Raw genomic sequence first — 20,357 nt, 5'->3', positions numbered from 1 at the left:
CAGCTCACTGTGGGGGGAGGCGGGACAGGGCTGAAATCTGAAATATCCATCAAGTGAGGAAAAATAAATAAATGAAAAGCCCTACAGAAGAGACTCTACAAACCTTATGTCAACAGCATTTTGCTCTAATTGATCTGCTTTAATGTTTGATGGAATACAAACAGTTGTTATTTTCCACAACAAAACCGACTGTTGAGAGACTCAGAGGCCTGGAAAGGAAGTTTTCCACCTGTAGACGCCACTCTGCTTTCCACCACCCACACAAACCTCAGCCCTGCAGCTGTTAACAGCACATTTAAAGGAACCGTCTGCTGTTGATTCATGAGGATCTACCTCAGGACACTGATGGGCAGGAACAGGTTGTTGTGTCAGGCATCATGAAGCATTTAGTGGTGACAAGGTCATTCAGAGCCTCACAAAGCTATGATGAAGATGAACCTGATGATGAAGATGAATCTGATGATGAACCTGGTGAAGAAGATGAAGATGAACCTGAGATGAACCTGGTGATGAAGATGAAGATGAACGTGATGATGAAGATGAACCTGGTGATGAAGATGAACCTGATGATGAAGATGAACCTGAGATGAACGTCACCACATAAAAACCAGAGGAGCAGTTGTGCTGTGGACAGTGATCTCTGTACCAACTGATTTGGGTTTGATAGGTTTATCGATCTAAGACAGAAATACCAGCCAACACTGAGAAATATATTCATTCAAGCTATAAATGTGTGTTTTCTCTTTGCCGTTGTTAATATCACACTTTGCGGCTTCATGTGTTTGTAAACGCTGGGCTTTGTGACAGTAATAGAAAGCACGTTTGTTTGTGTAGTCTGACTGGATTCATAAGGTGGTGATGGTGATGTTCACACCCAGCATCTCTCAGCTGGAACAGACACACTTGACTCATTTGACTTTTCTACCAGGATTAATCAGAACTATCTTTTAGCTTTTGATGATGCACTGTTCATACTCATATTAGATGGATGACATTTGAGCCTTTTGTCAAACTCCATCCTCATCACAGAGGGAGTTTGCTCACTTGTAATAATTTGACTATTACCAGTGGCTTTTTTTCTACTGTTGGTCTCCAGACTGAGGTGGAGATAAATATACTGCTGACGTGACTATTTATTTAATGTCTTTAAGTCAACGAGGAGGTTTGGCTGCACGTATTACTGACAGATGTGGAAATGACTCAGTGGGCTTAGGCTCTCTTTGTCTTTTCTACGGTCATGTTTATTTGGAGACTCCTGCTACGCTGAAATGCTCCGTCACGTCTGCACTCAGATTTTAATGTGGTCTGGAAGCAGCCAGCAGCAGCCTTCAAGCAGTCAGCTGGAAACAGACAGGTCTTATAAAAATATCCTCTCTGACAACAGACCTCTCACCATCCATGTCTGACCTGGAGGCAGCATGTATGGCAACATACAGGAATGTGTGTCCTTTTAGTATTAAGCAAATACTGTGAACTTTTACTCACTAATGATTGAATGAGACACACTCCTGGAAAAACAGACCCACGGCGTAAAAATAGGGAAACATGCCAGAGAATAAATAAGATGCACCTGAGACACTGTGATGGGTTTATATCTGGCAGCTTTGGTAGAGCTGGACTCCAGTCCTGGTCCTCTCTGCACATGGTTCCGCCTGAAGTCTAGAGGAAACTCTACAGCAGCAATGCAACGGACATATTCTACAACATGTAGAGAAAGACAGAGACATCCCCATCAGTATACTCAGTCCTTCGATCAGAGTCCCCCTCTTGTCCTGAATGTCCTAGAGTCAGGACGTCCCTCTCTGGAGTCGACTGGATTCAGCCCAATGAATCTTTCTGTCAGGCACAGTTAATGTGGAGAGGGGAACTCGTACCCTGGTCCTCCAGCGCTGCCATCGCTGACATCCACCTGAGTGACTCCATGGATTCTGTCTACATCATCTCCTACAAACACCCACATGTTACACTAGTAACTGACTAACACCTCCATCACTGCATGGCTGCAACCAGGGCTCCGGTTCTTCTTCTTCTTCTGTGATCATTGGCAGCTGTGATGTTAGCCAACCAGCATTAAAACAGAAGAAGAAGAGGTCTATGATTCTTGGTTCATTTCAGACCAAAAATAAATCCCACAGATCAATGGACTCTTCTCAGACCTGGCTGAAGCCTGATACCAACCAGGACTGAAACATGTAGTAGACCAGCTGCAGCAGAAAATCAATAAACCAGCTGCATGAGCCTGACAACATAAATTAGTCGTAGAACAGAAACAGACAGGTTCTTCATCAACTACCAGTTTAACTTTATTCAACCTGCAGGTCCATTCGTGTCCTACTCACTGTGTCCTCCACTCTGACCTCCTCATATCTCCCAGTGGCTGGATTTAATGAGGATGGATCCTGGTGTTTGTTCTCACCAATAAGCAGAAAGACATCATGGCTGCAGTGATGTGATGTTGAACAGATCTACAGGGCCACTACCGTATGCAGACTAGATTAATCACATATTTCATATGAAGAAAGATGCACAAACTCTGTCTTATTTTTATTCAGGGACCTGTTCTCCAGAGGATGGATGTTTTTTCATTCTAATGCGTTCAGCTGCTTTCCTCTCAGTTCAACCCTTACATTACATAAGTCCTGACAGCGTGTGGAGCTTTTCCAGAGCTCAGAGACGATCTGCAGGTGAAGCCTTTTCCTCACTCAGCTGAAGGATGAAGAGTTTTAATGTTGACAATTTGTCTCGTTGATCGGAAGCTGCCGTCGCCTCGTGTCACGTCAGGATGTACAGTCTGTTAGTCTGGATCACATTCACAAGACAGACTTCAGACAGGACCTGAATCTTCTTTCAAACCCAACAAATGAAAAACCTCTTCTTATCCAGAGTCCGGGGAAGGGTCAAACTTCTGACCCTGGTTCAGTTCTTGTCTGAGATGTATTCAGAGGTCCATTTCGCTCTGACAGTTTGTCCCTCTGGGGATCCTGTAGAGGCTCTGAACAGAGAGGCTGCAGTGCATCCTGGGTAACCCTTTGGCTTTTCTATTTAGGCTCACAAGGAGCACTGAAAGAAGCTGAGTTTGGATGAACTCCCCCTCTCAGCTTCCTTCTGGGCCCCAGGATGAGAGTTTGGGTGATTAGCATAGGAGTGTGAGTGTGAAGCTTCCAGTGACATCAGGACGGAAATAACTGGTCCATTTTCTTTCCAGAACATCCTCCGTCTGTCTCAGAGAGACTGGACCAACACATGACCAACAATGAACTTAAATAAGCGTAAAAAATGAAAGCGTTAGTGTTGGTAGAGAAGAGAAACCAGAACAGACTAAAAGATCCTCCCCTGGTACCACACGTGGCTGATCTCTGTATGAATATATATAATATATAATAATATATCTCTATCTATATAAATTCATAGAAAAAATCTTGTTCTTATTAATGTCATTGTAATTATGTTATAAATAAATAATAATAAACAATGTAAATTAAAATCTGTATTTTAATGAGTTAAATCTATAAACTAAGCTGTAGCTCTGAGCCCATCCTTCTTTCCTTCATCCCTCCTCTACCTGCTTTCTGCCAGATATAAATATCCACCTCCTGGGCCGAGGTGTGCTGCCTCTCAGCGGTGAACCCCCAAACCTGGCTCTGGGTCTGGGTCTGGACCTGGACCTGCTGTTGCTGCTTCAGTGCTGGCCTGGCTCCACCACTGAGCTGATCCTGGGTTCTGGCTGTGGCTCTGATTCTTGTTCTGGCTCTGGTTCTTGTTCTGGCTCTGGTTCTGGTTCTGGCTTGGCTCCATCTTTGAGTGTAGCCTGGGTTCTGATTCCGGTTGTTTGTTGTTGCAGAGTTAGCATGGGTCATAAAGACATATACAACATATATAATATTAGATAAGATGTATTTGGTTCAGCCTCAGGAAGGAGAAATTAAGTTTTTTAATCTTTAAATTTAACACGGATGATTAAAGCTTTAGATGTATCTTATGGTCCAATACATAGAATAAACATAGTTTATTCATAGATCTAGTCTGACCTCCTGGTAAACACTGGGAACTCAAGCTCTGTGTTATATGGACAAGAAAAGCTCCTCCACTACTATTATATATATTATATCCTCCACTATTATATTATTAATACTATATTATTACCCACTATATTGTTACTACTATATTATGACACAAATGACTGTTATATGGATAATTAATGGTCGTCTAACCTTAACTGTTTCCTCTTTCTGATGAATCTATTAAACCTGTTTCACACGCTGAACCAGCTTCCACATGGTGGTTTAAGAGGAAATCCCTAAGTGTCTGTCTGTCTGTCTGTCTGACCGTCTGTCTGTCTGACCGTCTGTCTGACCGTATGCCCGTCTGTCTGCAGCGCTGCTCTACGCCACCATCTTCGGTAACGTCACCACCATCTTCCAGCAGATGTACGCCAACACCAACCGCTACCACGAGATGCTCAACAGCGTCAGAGACTTCCTCAAACTCTACCAGGTCCCCAAAGGCCTGAGCGAGCGGGTCATGGACTACATCGTGTCCACCTGGTCCATGTCCAGAGGCATCGACACTGACAAGGTAGAGAGAGGCTGTCCTGATTCTGAGGACTGACGCTGGACGTGTCCATGCATTAATGGACACACAGTAAAGGTCCAGGCTCCAGCTACTCCAGCATCTGCTTTTATTTTAAGTTCAGATATTTTAATAGATTTTTTTTTAAAATAATATAGTTATTAGACCTTAATTTAATGTTGGCTATTTAAACCCATGATATAGATTTAACTCCGACACTTGATAGATGTAGACTAGTCACTATCAGATAATTAGAGAGAAGCTTCACACTTCACTAACAGAGGGTCAGGGGTCAGCATCTAAACATTTTTGCAGAGGTCATCATTTATTCTTTTGCAAGCATCTGTATACATATGGAGGGTCATTGTTTCATAGTGTTTCATGGTGTTTCATTGTGTTTCATTGTGTTTCATGGTGTTTCATTGTGTTTCATGGTGTTTCATGGTCTTTCATTGTGTTTCATTGTGTTTCATGTTGTTTCATTGTGTTTCATGTTGTTTCATTGTGTTTCATGGTGTTTCATGGTGTTTTATGGTGTTTCATTGTGTTTCATTGTGTTTCATGGTGTTTCATGGTGTTTCATTGTGTTTCATGGTGTTTTATGGTGTTTCATGGTGTTTCATGGTGTTTCAGAGAGCAGTGCAGCATTAAATCCTCCCGATGTCATGGTTTTGAGTTTAGAGTGAAGCTGTCTCAGAAAGGTGCAGTTAAAACAAGCACGGTTCTGTTATTTAGTCATGATATAAATACGGTGGAAGAGTTTGGTTTAGTGCAGTTTAACTGATTACATTAGGGCTGAATTACCAGAGGTAACATCTCCATTAATGACCCCCGTGTTACTTTGACCTGACTGTGTCTGCAGGTCCTGCAGATTTGTCCCAAGGACATGCGAGCGGACATCTGCGTCCACCTCAACAGGAAGGTTTTTAAGGAGCACCCTGCCTTTCGCTTGGCCAGTGACGGCTGCCTCCGAGCCCTCGCCATGGAGTTCCAGACCATCCACTGCGCCCCCGGAGACCTGATCTACCACGCCGGGGAGAGCGTGGACAGCCTCTGCTTCGTGGTGTCCGGGTCCCTGGAGGTCATCCAGGACGACGAGGTGGTGGCCATTTTAGGTGAGATCCATTTAACTGGAAAGGTTCTGCCTGTATTTCATCCATCTACAGTTCAGGGTTCAAACATATGGCTGGTGGGCCGACAGCAGCCCACCACAGGGTCTAATCTGGCCCCAGCACCAATTTACAAAGTGTGAAAATTACATTACATCATATGTATCTCTAATTTATCCACTGGTTTATTCTGAGAAATGAACAGAACACTGAGACCAGGACCAGACAGACAAGGACCAGAAAAGACCCAGGACTAGACAGACCAGGACCAGACAGACCAGGACCAGGACCAGACAGACCAGGACTAGACAGACCAGGAGCAGACAGACCAGGACTAGACAGACCAGGACTAACCAGACATGAGCCCAGACTACTCTGATTATGATAAGAAAGTTCTTTTTTAAAGGATAGTTTATTAAATATAAACATTCTCCTAATTTCCTTGTTCTTCTTTGGACTAAAACAAAAAGTCTGGAGTTGTCGTTACTTGAGATCAAACTGGTCTGAATGTGACACCTGAACTAACATGAGCTGGACCCCCCGGTCTAAACGGTACCGATACGATGTTAAATTATAGAGAACAGAGAGTAAAAGCATTTAACTTACACTGATACACTGATGTTTCTTAAATTACTAAATTATCATCAGTGTTTGATCTGGTGCATTTTAAAGGAATCCTGTTGAAAAGTCATTTTAAAGCCAAATTCTTTGTAGGATTTATCAGAAACGCACACTGACGCTGGTATCCCCATACTGGATGAGGATAAAGTGTGTGTTATATACTGTATGTTAGCTGTGGTCAGAACGTGAAATGTCTATAAAATGTGTAAACATTAAAAAAGTACAGGAACTTTCTGCTTGTGTCACACGTGAAAGGAGTCTGAGAATCTTTCCTGAAAGTTTCCTTCATCCTTCATGTCTCGGGCCCGTCTGTCCGTCTTTACCGAAGTCAGAGAGATTTCCTGCAGACTCTTCTGGTTCTTATCCATCAACACGTCCTCTCCCAGGTTTATAAGATCAGAATTAAGATTAAGAAAACCTGCATTTGTCAGAAATTCCAGTTTATAACAGCGGACAAGAGATCAGCAAAAACATGAAGATGAAAAAATGTGGGATATAAAAGATAAAAAGTAAAATAAAACAGGATAAAAAGATACAAGTAGTGGCATAAATACCGAAAGTACAAAGGACCAGGGTTATTTAAACAGCGTTAAACCTTGAGCTGCAGAAACATTAAAAGAGTGAAAAGTCTCCATCAGCAGGAGCCGAAGTGAAGTGTGTTTAATGTGTAGAAGTTAAAAGGTTTTTGAGGTTTTAATGCTGAGGAGCAGGCGACTCAGCGGAGCTCAGGGTTTTGGTTTCAGAGCTCAGGTGGAGGTGTGTCAGCGGTAAAATCACCTCTCAGCTATTTCAGGCTCTCATTAGTATGGAGTGTTTTTTATTTTTCTGATGAGGGGAGCAAACAGGGTGAGGGATGATGGAGGAGGAGGGGGAGTCAGTTAGAAAATCAAACTGTTAAATGAATTTAAAGAGTCGGTCCCCTGTAGACGTCTGCTTTCACCTCCAGAACAGACGACTTATCATCAGACACAATCAGCTCCAGTTCCTCTCCGGACAAATATTTAGGTTTGACTCAGAACTCAGAACCCCCTTCTCCTCCTCCTCCTCCTCCTCCTCCTCCAGCGTCTCTTTAGTGATGGATGAGTTCATCATCCGTCTCGAGCAGGAGGGACACATGTTTTAGATGAAGGAAAAGAGACCTGAGAAGAAAAACGAACACTTCAGGTGACAACAGAGACACAACTCAAATTAACAAAGAGACAGAAAACGTGACAAAAAGGAGAATAACAGCACCTACAGGTGTCAAACATACGACCTGACGGCCACAACGGGTTATTTTCAGTTATTCCTACTAAGTCTGGAGGTGTAGTTGTTACTTAGATATTAGTCTGTTGTGTTACTGGTCCATGGGCTGAATGTGGCCCCTGATCTAGAGATTAAATCATCATCTTTTACATCACAGAAGCCCATCTGCTCTTTAATTTGAGTTGAACAGTAGAAATCTGAAGCTTCAGCATTCAGCTGTTTTCAGTCTGTATGAGACAGACGGATATAATTTGATGTAATTAGCCCCCCCTTTTCTAGCCCCCTTCTGACTGAAAACGTAATTGTTTCAGGTTTTTATTTTCATACGTCTCACTTCTCTATTGATGCACCACTCAGTGTTAGCGCCTCACCACCGGTGCAGATTAAACATAGATGAGGGTGACTAGAGAAATGAGGAAGCTGAGTCTGTGTCGCTGGTTCACACCTGCAGCTCACATGTGAAATACGTTAACTACGTTCCTGACAAACATCTACACACACACTTCAGATCTCATTAGACAACGGGGGGAACAGCTGTCTGACCTAAACCTGTTTTAAACAATGACAGATTGTGATGGACAAACACAACAAAACAAAGAAGGAGCATGAAGAGATAAACAGGATATGAATATGGACACCTCCTCTAAAGCTAGAAGAGCTCCCCCTGGTGGCTGGAGGCTGCACTATAGGTCATAAGCTCCACCCCCTCCATGTTAGTGGGCGGGACTAAAACATGAAAATACACGTCAAATAATTTATCTCAAGGACAGTTTCAGTCATTTTAGGTAGTTAATGTAATTCTGATGGATGTTAAAATGTCAACGTTTCGTTTTAGTTCGCTATTTGACGCTACAGAAACAGGATGTGATCAGTTGCCATGACAACTGCTGCGTAAAGACATCCCATGGGACCATGAGAATTATAAAAAATATTTTTAATAATAATAAGTTCAGTGAATAATCCAACATTTCCTTGTAGCTGGTGGAGGTAGAGCATAGTAGTAGTATTACTTATTTAAGTACTAGTATTAATTTAACCAAAACACCAGAGAGTCTGTAGGAAGTGTGGGCGGGGCATGGGCAGTCTGGAGGAAGTATTCGGTCTATGGTGGAGACGTGGCCTCCACACTTACATATGGTCTACGAGATGAACAGACTATAATTGCTGTAGTTAATTAAACATTATAACAACTAATTAAACATTCTCACTGGGTTCCAGGTCTGATTTGCTGATGAACATTAATTTAGCGAAAGAGCTAAAATTATCTCAAGGACTGTGAGAATGTTTTGTTGTTGTCCTGGAGGCTGAATATGACCTGATGAGACTTGTCAGATGTCCCCTGACGACTCCAACCAAAGATGTTCAAAATCTGATGGAGAATCTTAAAACTTAACAAATATATTTTAACGTAGGTGAAAAAAGAACTCATCACATTTATTAAATCTGTCAATCTACAGTTAATACTATTTAGTCTTCTTCATACTTTTTGAGGACTATCTCAAAATAGAATAGAATAGAATAGAATAGAATAGAATAGAATAGAATAGAATGCAATCCCGCTCTTTCATCCCTTTAATATGAACTAAATGTAAAAGATCCAACACTTATTTAGTTTAATAGTAAATAGTTTAATATTCTGAGTAGTTCAATGCTACCTTTTTCCAACGAATACAGTTGTTGTGTTTCAAATAAAACTTGTTTGTAATTCTTCCATGAAGGAGACCTGTGTGTATTATTAATGGATCATTTAATGAACAGAACGTGACACAACATTGAAAAGCTATTGGGATTATTGTTTTAAGTTTTTTGCTGTTTACTTTTTTTCGTTATTTACTCTGTTTCATTTTCTTTTCCCCTAGAGATGCCAATAATGGAGATCATAGTCCTCTACAGTGTATACTCTACACTGTAGAGGATGCACAAGTTGGACACTGACTAGTCTCTGATGACATGTCTAATAAAAACCCAGTTGACCTGAATCCATATGCTGAGAACAGACAGCGCATGTGCTCCATACTGTGAGCTGCAGATATGTATAGTCTGTATAAAACCAGGCTCAGGAGCAGAAATGTATAGTCTGTATAAAACCAGGCTCAGCATCCACCACGTCCTGTTGGTAGATGGATTGTGGAGCAGGTATTTCTCTGCAGCCTTGGTCTGTTTTCAGCCTGATGTGGCCGTCTGTGTGTGTGTGCAGGTAAGGGTGATGTGTTTGGTGATGTATTCTGGAAGGAGATGACGTTGGCTCAGTCCTGCGCTAACGTCCGGGCGCTGACCTACTGCGACCTCCACATCATCAAACGGGACGCGCTGCAGAAGGTCCTGGAGTTCTACTCCAACTTTGCAAACCACTTCGCCAGAAACCTGGTGCTCACCTACAACCTGAGGAAGAGGGTGAGTCCTGAAACTTATCCCATCAATTTATCAGAAAGTCACGGTAAAGACCTTAATGCAGCTTCCTGCTTCATTCCCATGACCTGTTTTTAGAGCTTAGTTAATCAGACCTAGGGTTGATACTGTATATGATGTAAGAGGGATGGATGCTGGACTGACATGGATCATGTTGCTTCCTGGCACTTTGTCCTCCTCCATAGAGCAGGTGTGGCTTTTGGTAAAGCTAACAGAGCGGAGGTGGATGATGACAGATCACCCTCCTACACAAAGACTCTTAAACCTGGTTGATTTAGGCTGAAGAGAATGAAACCCTTTGACCAGCTATGATCTACTACTACTAGCCCCACAGAGATAGCCTCGAAATTCTTCTTAGAATAAAACAGTTATTGGTGTGTGAAGTTAGCCAGTACTGACAATGACATAAATAAGAACATAAGTGATATATATATATTAAACATGTTTGCCTCTACCAGCTGTCAGGGTGGTGCCATGAAAACCAGGCCCTGACTGTAGATCAATATTTGACCTTAAAACAACCGACGGGACTCACTTTGTTCCAGATGAACTGCGTCATCTCCATTAAAATATGTACAGAGGAACCCTGACCCTAACCCTGACCCTGAACCATAACCCTGACCTGAACCCTGACCCTGACCTGAACCCCGACCTGAACCCTGAACCCTGAACCCTGACCCTGACCCTGACCTGAACCATAACCCTGACCCTGAACCCTGACCCTGACCTGAACCATAACCATAACCATAACCCTGACCCTGACCCCTGACCCTGAACCATAACCCTGACCCTGACCTGAACCCTGACCTGAACCATAACCATAACCATAACCCTGATCCTGACCCCTGACCCTGAACCATAACCCTGACCCTGACCCTGACCTGAACCCTGACCCTGACCCTGACCTCAACCCTGACCCTGAACCCTGACCCTGATCTGAATCCTGACCCTGACCTGAACCATAACCCTGACCCTGACCCTGACCCCTGACCCTGACCACAACCCTGACCCTGTAAAATAAAGGAATGAGCCGATGAGCTGCAGTGGATCAAGTCAGAACATCATGTTGTAAATATCTTTAACAGTTTGAGTCAATCATAAAATGTGATTGGAGAACCTGGAACCAGGACCTTGGTTCTTGGAATCCAGCTGCAGATTCTTTTCCTGATCTCTGTGCTTCTTATCTTCTGCTGCAGAGGTTAACAAGTCCTTGACAGTTGATTTAAAAAGAGCGGCAACAATCGACGCGCTGATTTACAGATATTGGCTACGATGCTTTTACTTGAAGTGCCCCCTGTTCTGACCCAGAGCTATTAATATTCAGTACCTGAGTCCTGATCTGATGTTAAATGTCCTAAAATTGTTCCCTTGTAGCTTCCTAAAGTCTTTTCTTTGTCTTTTTTTCTTATAAAATAGTTTTGATTCGTGCTTTTAATAGAGCTGTTGATGTCATAGTTTCTGGCAGCTTTAATTCTAGTTACCTGTCACTTAACAAGAAAACCTAAAATAGTACAAAAGATCATTCTTGGCTGAAGCCGGATACTGATCAGGTCATTTCAGAGATGCCTGGATGAGCCCTGGTACCGATCAGGACTTTACCACATCGTTGAGTTTCACCTTTACATCCAGACTGAACATCACAGTCAAAACTAGAGATGTTAAAATGAATATGGGACCAAGTGGAGAAGAAAGTCAGACACAATAGACCCAACGCAGAATGAGAAACTGCCAGAAACAAGAACTTAAATAGTACAGAGAATATATTTAATTTAGACCAGAAACTTACAGCTGCTGCTTTAGAACCACAGACACTGAAACCATTTGAAAGTTTTTGGGGAAGTGAAAACACCTGATAAGAGATGCATGGTTGGAGCTGAGGTCAACACACTCTCACATCTGCTTTCAGAGAGAACTCACTGGAAGTTAACCAAGTTATAAAAGTGGTGTAAAGTTAACAATAACTGGTTGTAACTGCAGTTCAGCCCCTGATACACCACCTCATTCCTCATGATAGATGGACAACAGCAAAAAGAATCTGTAAATCTAATACCTGTAAAGTGTTTGGTATCAAGGTGAATCAAAGTCTTTAGGTTTAATACAGGAATAATGATACTAATATTACTACTACTACTAAGTGCAGTAGGTATAGTAGAGTTCTCGTTACTGAGTAGCTGTCACTTGGAGGCATCTTGTGTTTTGCTGCTGATCATATGTAAGAGATGAAGACTCCCTGCTGAGGGCCTTAGTGTGTAAATATATATATATTAAACTAATATTACGTCAGGGGAAGGAGAACTTTGAAGTGTGAGGACTGTGGTGGTGGACAAAGCCAATCTAGGAGATGGTGGAGTTTCTCTGAGGAGTGTGATGTCGGCCGTAAGCTGCTCTGAATCAATGTGAAAGCCATCGTGTCCTGTTCTGCTTGGCTGTGCAATAATGATGCAGCTGAAGAGAAACGACCTACGAGAGCAGCACTCACCTCCAAACCAGCAGACTGCTGCTCCTGCACGACCCAGTCTGTCAGACACATTCCCCCAGACTAATCATGAGCAGCTTTACTTCCTCTTTTTCTTTTTATAAAGCAAAATTAACATAATTGTGTGGAGACATTTCATGTCGGACTGGAGCGTGAACCAGTGACTCCCAGTCAGTGGATCCTGAGTATTGACTGTGTTGTGTCTTTCTTTATTTGTGGATTGAGTTTAACAAAGGCAGATTTCACAGTCACAGCAAAAGAACTAGAAAACTTTCATGTGTTGGCATAAGCTGCTGGTTTAACCACATCTCTCTGTGTAGCTCCCAGGCTCATATACAACTAATATCTGACCCCACTCTTCTATAGATGGTGGTCAGCGTCTCCAGGAAGGTTTTAGTCTAAGTGTGACCATCCCAGTGACATTCAGATGTTCTCTGTTAGAAGACGTCATCAGTTCTCTAATGTGTTCACCTCTGAGAGCTCTGGGATCAGATTTCATCAGATCAGGAGCTCAACAGCAGGTTGAACATGCTGATGACATTACTGCTGCACAGTGAAGAAGCCTTCAGGTCCGACTCAGCAGAGGTCACCAGGTCACAAAGAGCCAATCGTGCCTTGACACCTTTAATATACATTAAAGTAATTTATCTGACACCTCTGACCATAAACAGAAAGGTCAGCCATGAGGTAACCTTCAGCTCCTGCAGCACCTGACACAAATTAAAGGATGGCGTCACGGTTTCAGAACTCATTGAAACCTATTTTACTTCACAGCGCTGCAGATCATTTCCCAAATTATTTTCATTTCCTTCTCTGCAGACAGAGACCGTTTTGCAGAAAACCTCAAATAACAAAGGAGGCAGTAGTTTACCAGAAGGTTGTGGTGTTGTGAAACAATGACGTGTAGAATAATCTCTACCTGAGGTCTCAGGTCCCTGGTCCACCGAGCTCTGTCTCTATCAAACTCTGTCCGTCTAAGATTCAGCTTCTATAACCATGATGTGTTACTGGACTTTCTTTCTTTCTTTCTTTCTTTCTTTCTTTCTTTCTTTCTTTCTTTCTTTCTTTCTTTCTTTCTTTCTTCCTTCCTTTTTTTAATAGATATTCAGATAAAGAGATTTTTCCTGCTCTGATATTTAGATGGAAGCTTTAGAGAAAGACTTTGTAATTTAATTTCTTCCTTTTTTCCTGATCAGATCTCAGCACAGAGATGTTTCTTCAATAATAAATGAACTCCATTTAACAGCAGAAGCAGTCGATGCTGCATATGAACACTTTCAGACGTGACTACTCCATTTGACAGTGTTGGATCATGCAGTTTTAATTCGTGGCCTCGAGCTCTCAAGCCATGAGTTCACATCTGCTCTGAGATTATTTCTCTTCCTGGAGGACAGATTCCTACTGGTGCTACCACATGAAGTCAGCTGTGTGCTTTATACAGGAGGGTGCTAAAGGTTCAGACCAAGATGAAGCCCATACTACTGTGACATGTCAGTCCTGAAATCCAACTAAAGTACTATTGCAGCTAAAAAGACATGCTAATGCTAACGCTAGCAGAGGAACGGTCTAACAGAATGGTTTTATACAGACTGTACATATCTGCAGCTCACAGAATGGAGCACATGAGCTGTCTGTTCTCAGGTCAATGATAAACATGTATTACTGTCTGCTGGGTTTTAGTTAGAGACCTCATAAGAGACTAGTCGTGTCCCCCTTTGCCACAGCCTACTGTAAACTCTAAAGTCTTTCATGACTGACACAGCTGGGTTCCTTCTGTCTTTCAACAGATTGTGTTCAGGAAGATCAGCGACGTCAAACGTGAGGAGGAGGAGATGCTGAAGAGGAAGAACGAGGCTCCTCTGAACCTTCCTCCGGACCACCCGGTCCGACGACTCTTCCAGCGTTTTCGGCAGCAGAGGGAGGCCCGACTCGCTGCGGAGCGGGTCAGCCAGGGCCCCGGTGATGTGGAGAAAGGTTCTGTTCATGCAGAGCCTTCCAGAGGACCGGAGATCCTGGCCTCCACCAGCATCACCATGTTGACTGAGAGCCCAGCCACGCCCACCACCTCCTCCACGTCCTCTTCCTCCAGGGCCTCCAGTCGAGTCATGCTCAACACTCCCGTCACCCAAAACGGAAACCTGACAAGCTGCAAATCTGCAGAGCCCCCCAAAGCCAAAGGCTGGGGGCGGTTCAAGGAGTCAGTGGTGAAAGCTGAGTCCTGGAGCAGCGTCTCCAAGGCCGAGTCCATGGAGACGCTTCCTGATAGAACTAAGTCTCACAACGAGGTGTCCCTCAAGAAAACCGACTCCTGCGACAGTGGCATCACAAAGAGTGACCTCCGCTTAGACAACGTGGGCGATGCCAGAACACCACAGGAGAGGAGTCCAGTCCAGTCCGACGAAAAGAGGGTCTTTTGTCCGATACCGGAGCAGAGCCTACAAGCCTCCTTCCAGGAGCTGAAACAAGAACTAAGAGGAGACATCAAATCTCTGAACAGTCGCATAGCAGCTCTGGAGACTCAGCTGGCAGAGATGCTTCGACTTCTCAGATCTAGAAAGTCGTCTGGCTCCTTTTTTGAGATATCTCGGCCTCCTTCCCCAGACTCTGATAGGGACAGTGTTTCCTAAACTGGATGCGGACTCAATCAAAGTCAACCTACTGAGCCTCCAGATACTGTAGCACAGTTCTTCCTGCTGTGTGGATCTGAACATGGCGGTGGATGAAATGACAGCAGCACTTTGAGTTAAAGACTGAAACCAGAATGAGGACGAAGCTAATTCTTACTCTTAAGAGTCTTGACATTCACAACAGCACCTTCGGTCCTCAGGAGGTTTAAACCTTCAGACCTTCATATGATATTGGCAATAATAAGAGATGGCTTTAATGTTGTTGTTTTAAATGTGACTTTGGCACTGTGATGGAGGGGGAGACTGTGTTAATCTAAGGGTCTGGTTTTACTGCAGCGAAGGTCCAGGTTCAGCCTGGTAGCACTTACCCCTGCAGGGCATCATATCAAAGCGACACTCTGTGATCACCGGTTAATCAAAAGCCAGGAGGCTCCTGAACCAGAGAAACTTGGCTGATTGTTCAGGTTAACTAGGGTTATTAGGACAAAAACAGAGAAACTATCAGAATATCTTCTCGTTGATGCAAACTAAACACTGTGTGTGCAGACTTAGAGAGAACTCACTGGTGTTTGGAATCGGTAGAGGAGCTCAGTGTTTCTGATGTTCATGTTTCATTTGTGAACTGTTGAGTGACTCGTCTGGATTTTTAGATTGATTTTATAAAATTGCATGTCTCCAAGTTAAACATAACGTAGTCTCTTTAACACAACTCCAAATTCAAGCAGTCATCTAGAAACTTCACTTTTAAAGAATGCATGTTTTAGATGGTAACTCTGAATCGTCCGATGCCTGAATGCATCTGGACTCAAGTGGAATATGTATTCGTAAGTTGCTATACACATAAATAAGCCTTGATTCAGAAATGATGTGAAATGTGAAATGATATACATTTACTAAAATGTCTGGCGGTGACATCGAGCTTCTAATACGTGTTCCAGGACTTCACATGCAGTCTTACAGTATTCTCATTATCACCATTTTGCTAATAGTCTGGTTTGATTTAAATATGCAAAGGACCAGTGCATAGGAGGTCAAGTGACTGGAGCTGTCTTGTCTGGTTGTGTCCTTTGTGCAGCAGCAGTTTCTAGAGAGTCTGGAGGCAGCGCCGCTCGTTTTCTTTGTGTGGATAAAGGCTCACATGTGTCTTCTTTTTCATCTGGTAGTTTGCCAAAGCAAGAAGAGGCAGACACTTTGTTTCTGGTGGATATTTCATGTAAAGAATGCTTGTAGCCTGGATAAGGCAAACCGCTGAGATCTGACTGCGATAATCCACATCCCACATGGAAATCAGCTCATATATAATGTGAGACGTCTGAAGGTTCTCAGTTCTCAGGTCATGGTATATTTAAGTGTTAAAGATGTTTCTGGATTTATGATGGATTATGTGTGTCTGCCATATTTTCATTTTTTTCTGCTTTGAGCAATAAGAGGGTGAAGGTAAGTCTGTCTCATTATGGCCTCACCTCGGGACTCATGAAGTTAACGTTACTGATGCTGGGGGGCCCATCCACACTGCAGCCTGACCTCTTTACTCCATGTTAGTTAATGAACAGCTGTATCTGAGGAGATCTCAGTGCTTATTTAAGGGTTCATTGTGTGGAGTGAGTGGTCATCTGTTTTGTGACTGCTCATTAATTTGTGGTAAAAGACTCCATGGACCTAATGCACTTGGTTCTGCCGTTATAAGAGTAGATGTATCGGCCGGTGGGTCACATGTGTTCACACTGGAAACAAACCTGTATGAGGCAGTGGTGAGTGCTCCTTAGCCGGGAGAAACTCTCCAGATCTACAACCAATGAAAAAGCACCACCAATGAAGTTCATAGACGATAAGACTGTACTTATTAACATTTGACCACGGGGGCAGAAAGACCCAAAGTTATCATGTATTTTAGTCTAAAAAGAGAGAGGCCAGTGTTTTGTCAGTCAGTGCCTCCATGGGGAGAAACAAACGTTTACTCAGACTTTTGTTGTCATGTTGTTAGCTTTCGTTAGCTTGGTGTGTGGCTGCTATTCCTTGGTAATAATTCATCCCTCTCGTAGTTGTGTTACTACGTCTCGTCCACAGAACAAACATGATGAACAAAGCCTTGAGTAAACAGGAAAACAGGAGCTTTTATTGTGGTCATGTCTGCTCGCTGTTTGTTCACTCCTGTTGAATGTGGGCGGATCATGGGGAAGTGTCCGCGGGGAGGACACTGAGCCAGTGATGGACCAACATGTGAGTGAATGAGAAACACTGTGGAGCTCTCTGAAAACTGCCAAGATAGAAAATGACTGTGATGGAGCAGGTGTAATGTCCTGTTCAGCCGGAGGAAGGGGGGGGTGGGGGGGGGGGGGGGGGGGGGGGGGGGGGGGGTGGCTCTGCTTGTCTTCCTTTGACTGTAGCTTTGATAACTTATACCTTCATCTGTGCCTCCATCAGAGTTTCATTGATTTTATAGACAAGGCGTTGATTTTACTTGTTTCTCTCTCAGGTTCACACCCAGCGCCTCCCTTCAATCATCCTGACGGGTCTGATCCTAATCTAGTTCCTTCTGGAGGCAAAGTAAATTTTATTGGCGTCTTACATAATCTGCTCTGAGCTCTGGTAGAAGTGCCAGCGGCTGACTGCACATAAAGATTTTCATGTGGAGAAAGGACTTGTTCAGAGGAGATGCAGCCTGGTTTAATGGTTCCTGGGTGAAGCCTGCTGCCAGCTCCTCGGACCCTCCTGCAATATTAAACCTTCTCCACAGTTTCTCGTATTCAGTTTCTCCATATCATCCAACAGCACGGTGTCTCTGAAGCCCTCTGCATCATCCTGGGTGTTAATGGAGCTTTAAGTTGAGTATCATCTGCAAACATGGTAACGGAATAAAAAAGCAGCGCTTCCCTGGTGAATCATTCATTGCTTTGTTCCTGATAGTCCGAGGAAATGTAACTGGATGCTAATCTGAGATGCTAATCCAAGCTGTACCTTCGTCTTGACTTTGGTCTGTTGTGTGTTCTGTGTAGATGTGATAATATATTGTCATAATATGCAATTCTAGTCGTGTATGCTGTTGTCACAGAGAGCCTGGTTGGTGTTTGTGGTACTTTGTGTATCTCACGCCTGTGTTCACACTGATGCACTTTGCCTGCATGGCGCTGGTTGTTGTAGAGGAAGGAGTCTGAGGTCTGACTCTGTCTAAACTAAACCAACCGTCTGTACGTTGGGGCTGCTGTCCATGCATGAAGAGCTCCCCTGTCTCACATATGCACTGTTTTCACAAGCTGGAGGAAAAGCCTGAGAGAAAACCTGCAGTAATCACAGACTCTTCTTTCTTTTCTTCACTGACTGTATCATCACAGAGAGGATTTATAAAGAAAATCAAATGTCAATAAAATGATTTTATACTTTTACTTGGATCTGTGCTGTTTCATTTAATCTCTGGTGAAAAGAAAATGACATACAGCAACAGGAATAGGAATAGTTTCTATGTAGAACTGTCACAAACATCTTTTCATACGAGTCCTGTCTTTGTTTAATCAAACCAACTCCTTCATGTTTCCTTCCCTCAGCGTCCACCCTGGCCTAGGTCTTCTGTTAGCTTTAACCACACTAATAAAAAAACACAGTCAGAACTATACGCAAACTAAAGGTGATATATTTCTCATGTAGCTGAATCATTAACATGTCGGTAAGAGGAGGTGGACGTTTGTCTTCATCAGAAGAAGAATAAACAGGATTATAACATTGTCAGTGTTTCTGATGAGCTACTCTCAGACGTTTCCTACACTTCCTAAGCTTTGCACCTTTTCTTGACCCCTCATATATTGAGATAAATGTCATTATTAAAGCAAGAAACTCCCTTAGAGTAATCTATAAGGTCACCTCCAGCTCCACACGCGTCAACTCCAGCAGAAGCATCAATATCAACACAATAAAATGACAAAAATATACATAAAAGATGTAAATATGATTCATTTCACTCACCAGAGCTTCAAAAACCATTTGTCAGCCGAGGGTAGCCTCATAGTTTCTGAGCTGTAGGGTCGGGATGGCCAGCTCCAGCCTTTCCTTCAAAGTCCACCTTGAAAACATCCTCCTAAGAAGATCTGCAGCCAGGTCCACAGCCTCTCCTCCCTCATCCTCCATCAGATAGTTAACATCAAAACATCAACAACAGATGAACGTGAACCTCTAGCCTGGTTTAAACTGAGCGGCTCTCTGGCGTCCAATCAGAGGACAGGAAAACACTGAGAACACTAACTAGAAATGTGATTGGTTAAAGGAACATTATGAGGTGTGTTACCTGCACCATGTGGATGGACTAATGACTGAAGTGAACCTGGTTATTCTTTGATGGTTTTAGTGAAGCTGGACCCGGAGGTTCTGACCAGTGGTGGCGCTGTGGAGCAGATGGAGGAATCACCTGCAGCTGGTTTCACTCTGTTCAGCTCAGGATAAAAACGTGTGACCGTGAGGAGTGAATCAGTCTCTCTCCTCCTTCTCCTCCTTCTGGAGCTTTTCCAAACCAACAGGGAATCCCTAAACCCCCCCTCCCCCTCTCCCCCTCCCCCTCAGAGAGAGAGAGAGAAAGCTTTCTGCACAGGCAGCTCCCTCCTCCTCCTCTTCCTCCTCACCCCTCCCTCTGTCCTTCCACCTCCTCATTTGATGATCTGCATTGCAGTGCCAGCCCCCGCCCCCCTGCCCCTCCTCCTCCTCCCCCTCTTCCTCCTCCCTCCTCCTCCAGGTTGATCTCTGCAGCAGAGAACAAACTGCAGGGTGATCCTCTGAGTCTGAGACTAAACATGCCTCCACAGCCTCCTCCTCCCCCTCCTCCTCCCCCTCTGCATCTATGTGTTCTCTAGTGCCACAGCGCCCTCTACAGACCAGACTCCTCATCCTCTTTAAATCTCCTCATGGCTTCGCTCCCATCTGGTTACTGATGATAACCTCTATGATGAACCAGTAGATCAGGACGTTAGGAGCCATGAGGACAGATGATCTTTCACTTAGATTACACACATTACTCCATGTTAGTTAATGAACTGAAATCACATTAGATTTCAGTTCAGGGACAGAGGCAGAGACAGAGACGTTTAATATTCCTCCAGGACTGATTTACCTGCTCTAGTCTCTACATCAGGATACATGAGTTTACATTAAATATTTGTGGTAACATCTGATCATTTGGAGGAACCTGATCCCACAACAGAACCAGTATGTGGAAAATAAGGAAAGCATATGTCAGTGTAAGTTTTTTTTTTCTATGCCTGTTGTAAAGACATATACTTTACGTATATGAAAAAATACCATTATATGTAGGTCTTCTGT

At 43.4% G+C, this 20,357-nt stretch overlaps 1 protein-coding gene across 2 annotated transcripts in view; it reads left to right on the top strand.

Annotated features, from left to right (window-relative positions):
• The window catches only part of kcnh1b (potassium voltage-gated channel, subfamily H (eag-related), member 1b), a 32,026-nt gene extending 14,658 nt beyond the window's left edge, over positions 1 to 17,368 (top strand). For both annotated transcript variants that reach the window (XM_047577521.1, XM_047577523.1), the window contains 4 exons: positions 4,376 to 4,575; positions 5,432 to 5,684; positions 9,742 to 9,938; positions 14,217 to 17,368. In XM_047577521.1, the coding sequence (XP_047433477.1) occupies positions 4,376 to 4,575; positions 5,432 to 5,684; positions 9,742 to 9,938; positions 14,217 to 15,056 (1,490 nt within the window). In that variant the 3' untranslated portion in view covers positions 15,057 to 17,368. The remainder of the gene's footprint in view (positions 1 to 4,375; positions 4,576 to 5,431; positions 5,685 to 9,741; positions 9,939 to 14,216) is intronic.
• The last annotated feature ends 2,989 nt before the right edge of the window (positions 17,369 to 20,357 follow it).

Source organism: Mugil cephalus, chromosome 2 (genome assembly GCF_022458985.1).
Source record: "Mugil cephalus isolate CIBA_MC_2020 chromosome 2, CIBA_Mcephalus_1.1, whole genome shotgun sequence".
NCBI classification, from domain to species: domain Eukaryota; kingdom Metazoa; phylum Chordata; class Actinopteri; order Mugiliformes; family Mugilidae; genus Mugil; species Mugil cephalus.
The sequence above is the reverse complement of the archived record's forward strand: the minus strand, read 5'-3'. Positions and strand labels throughout refer to the sequence as shown.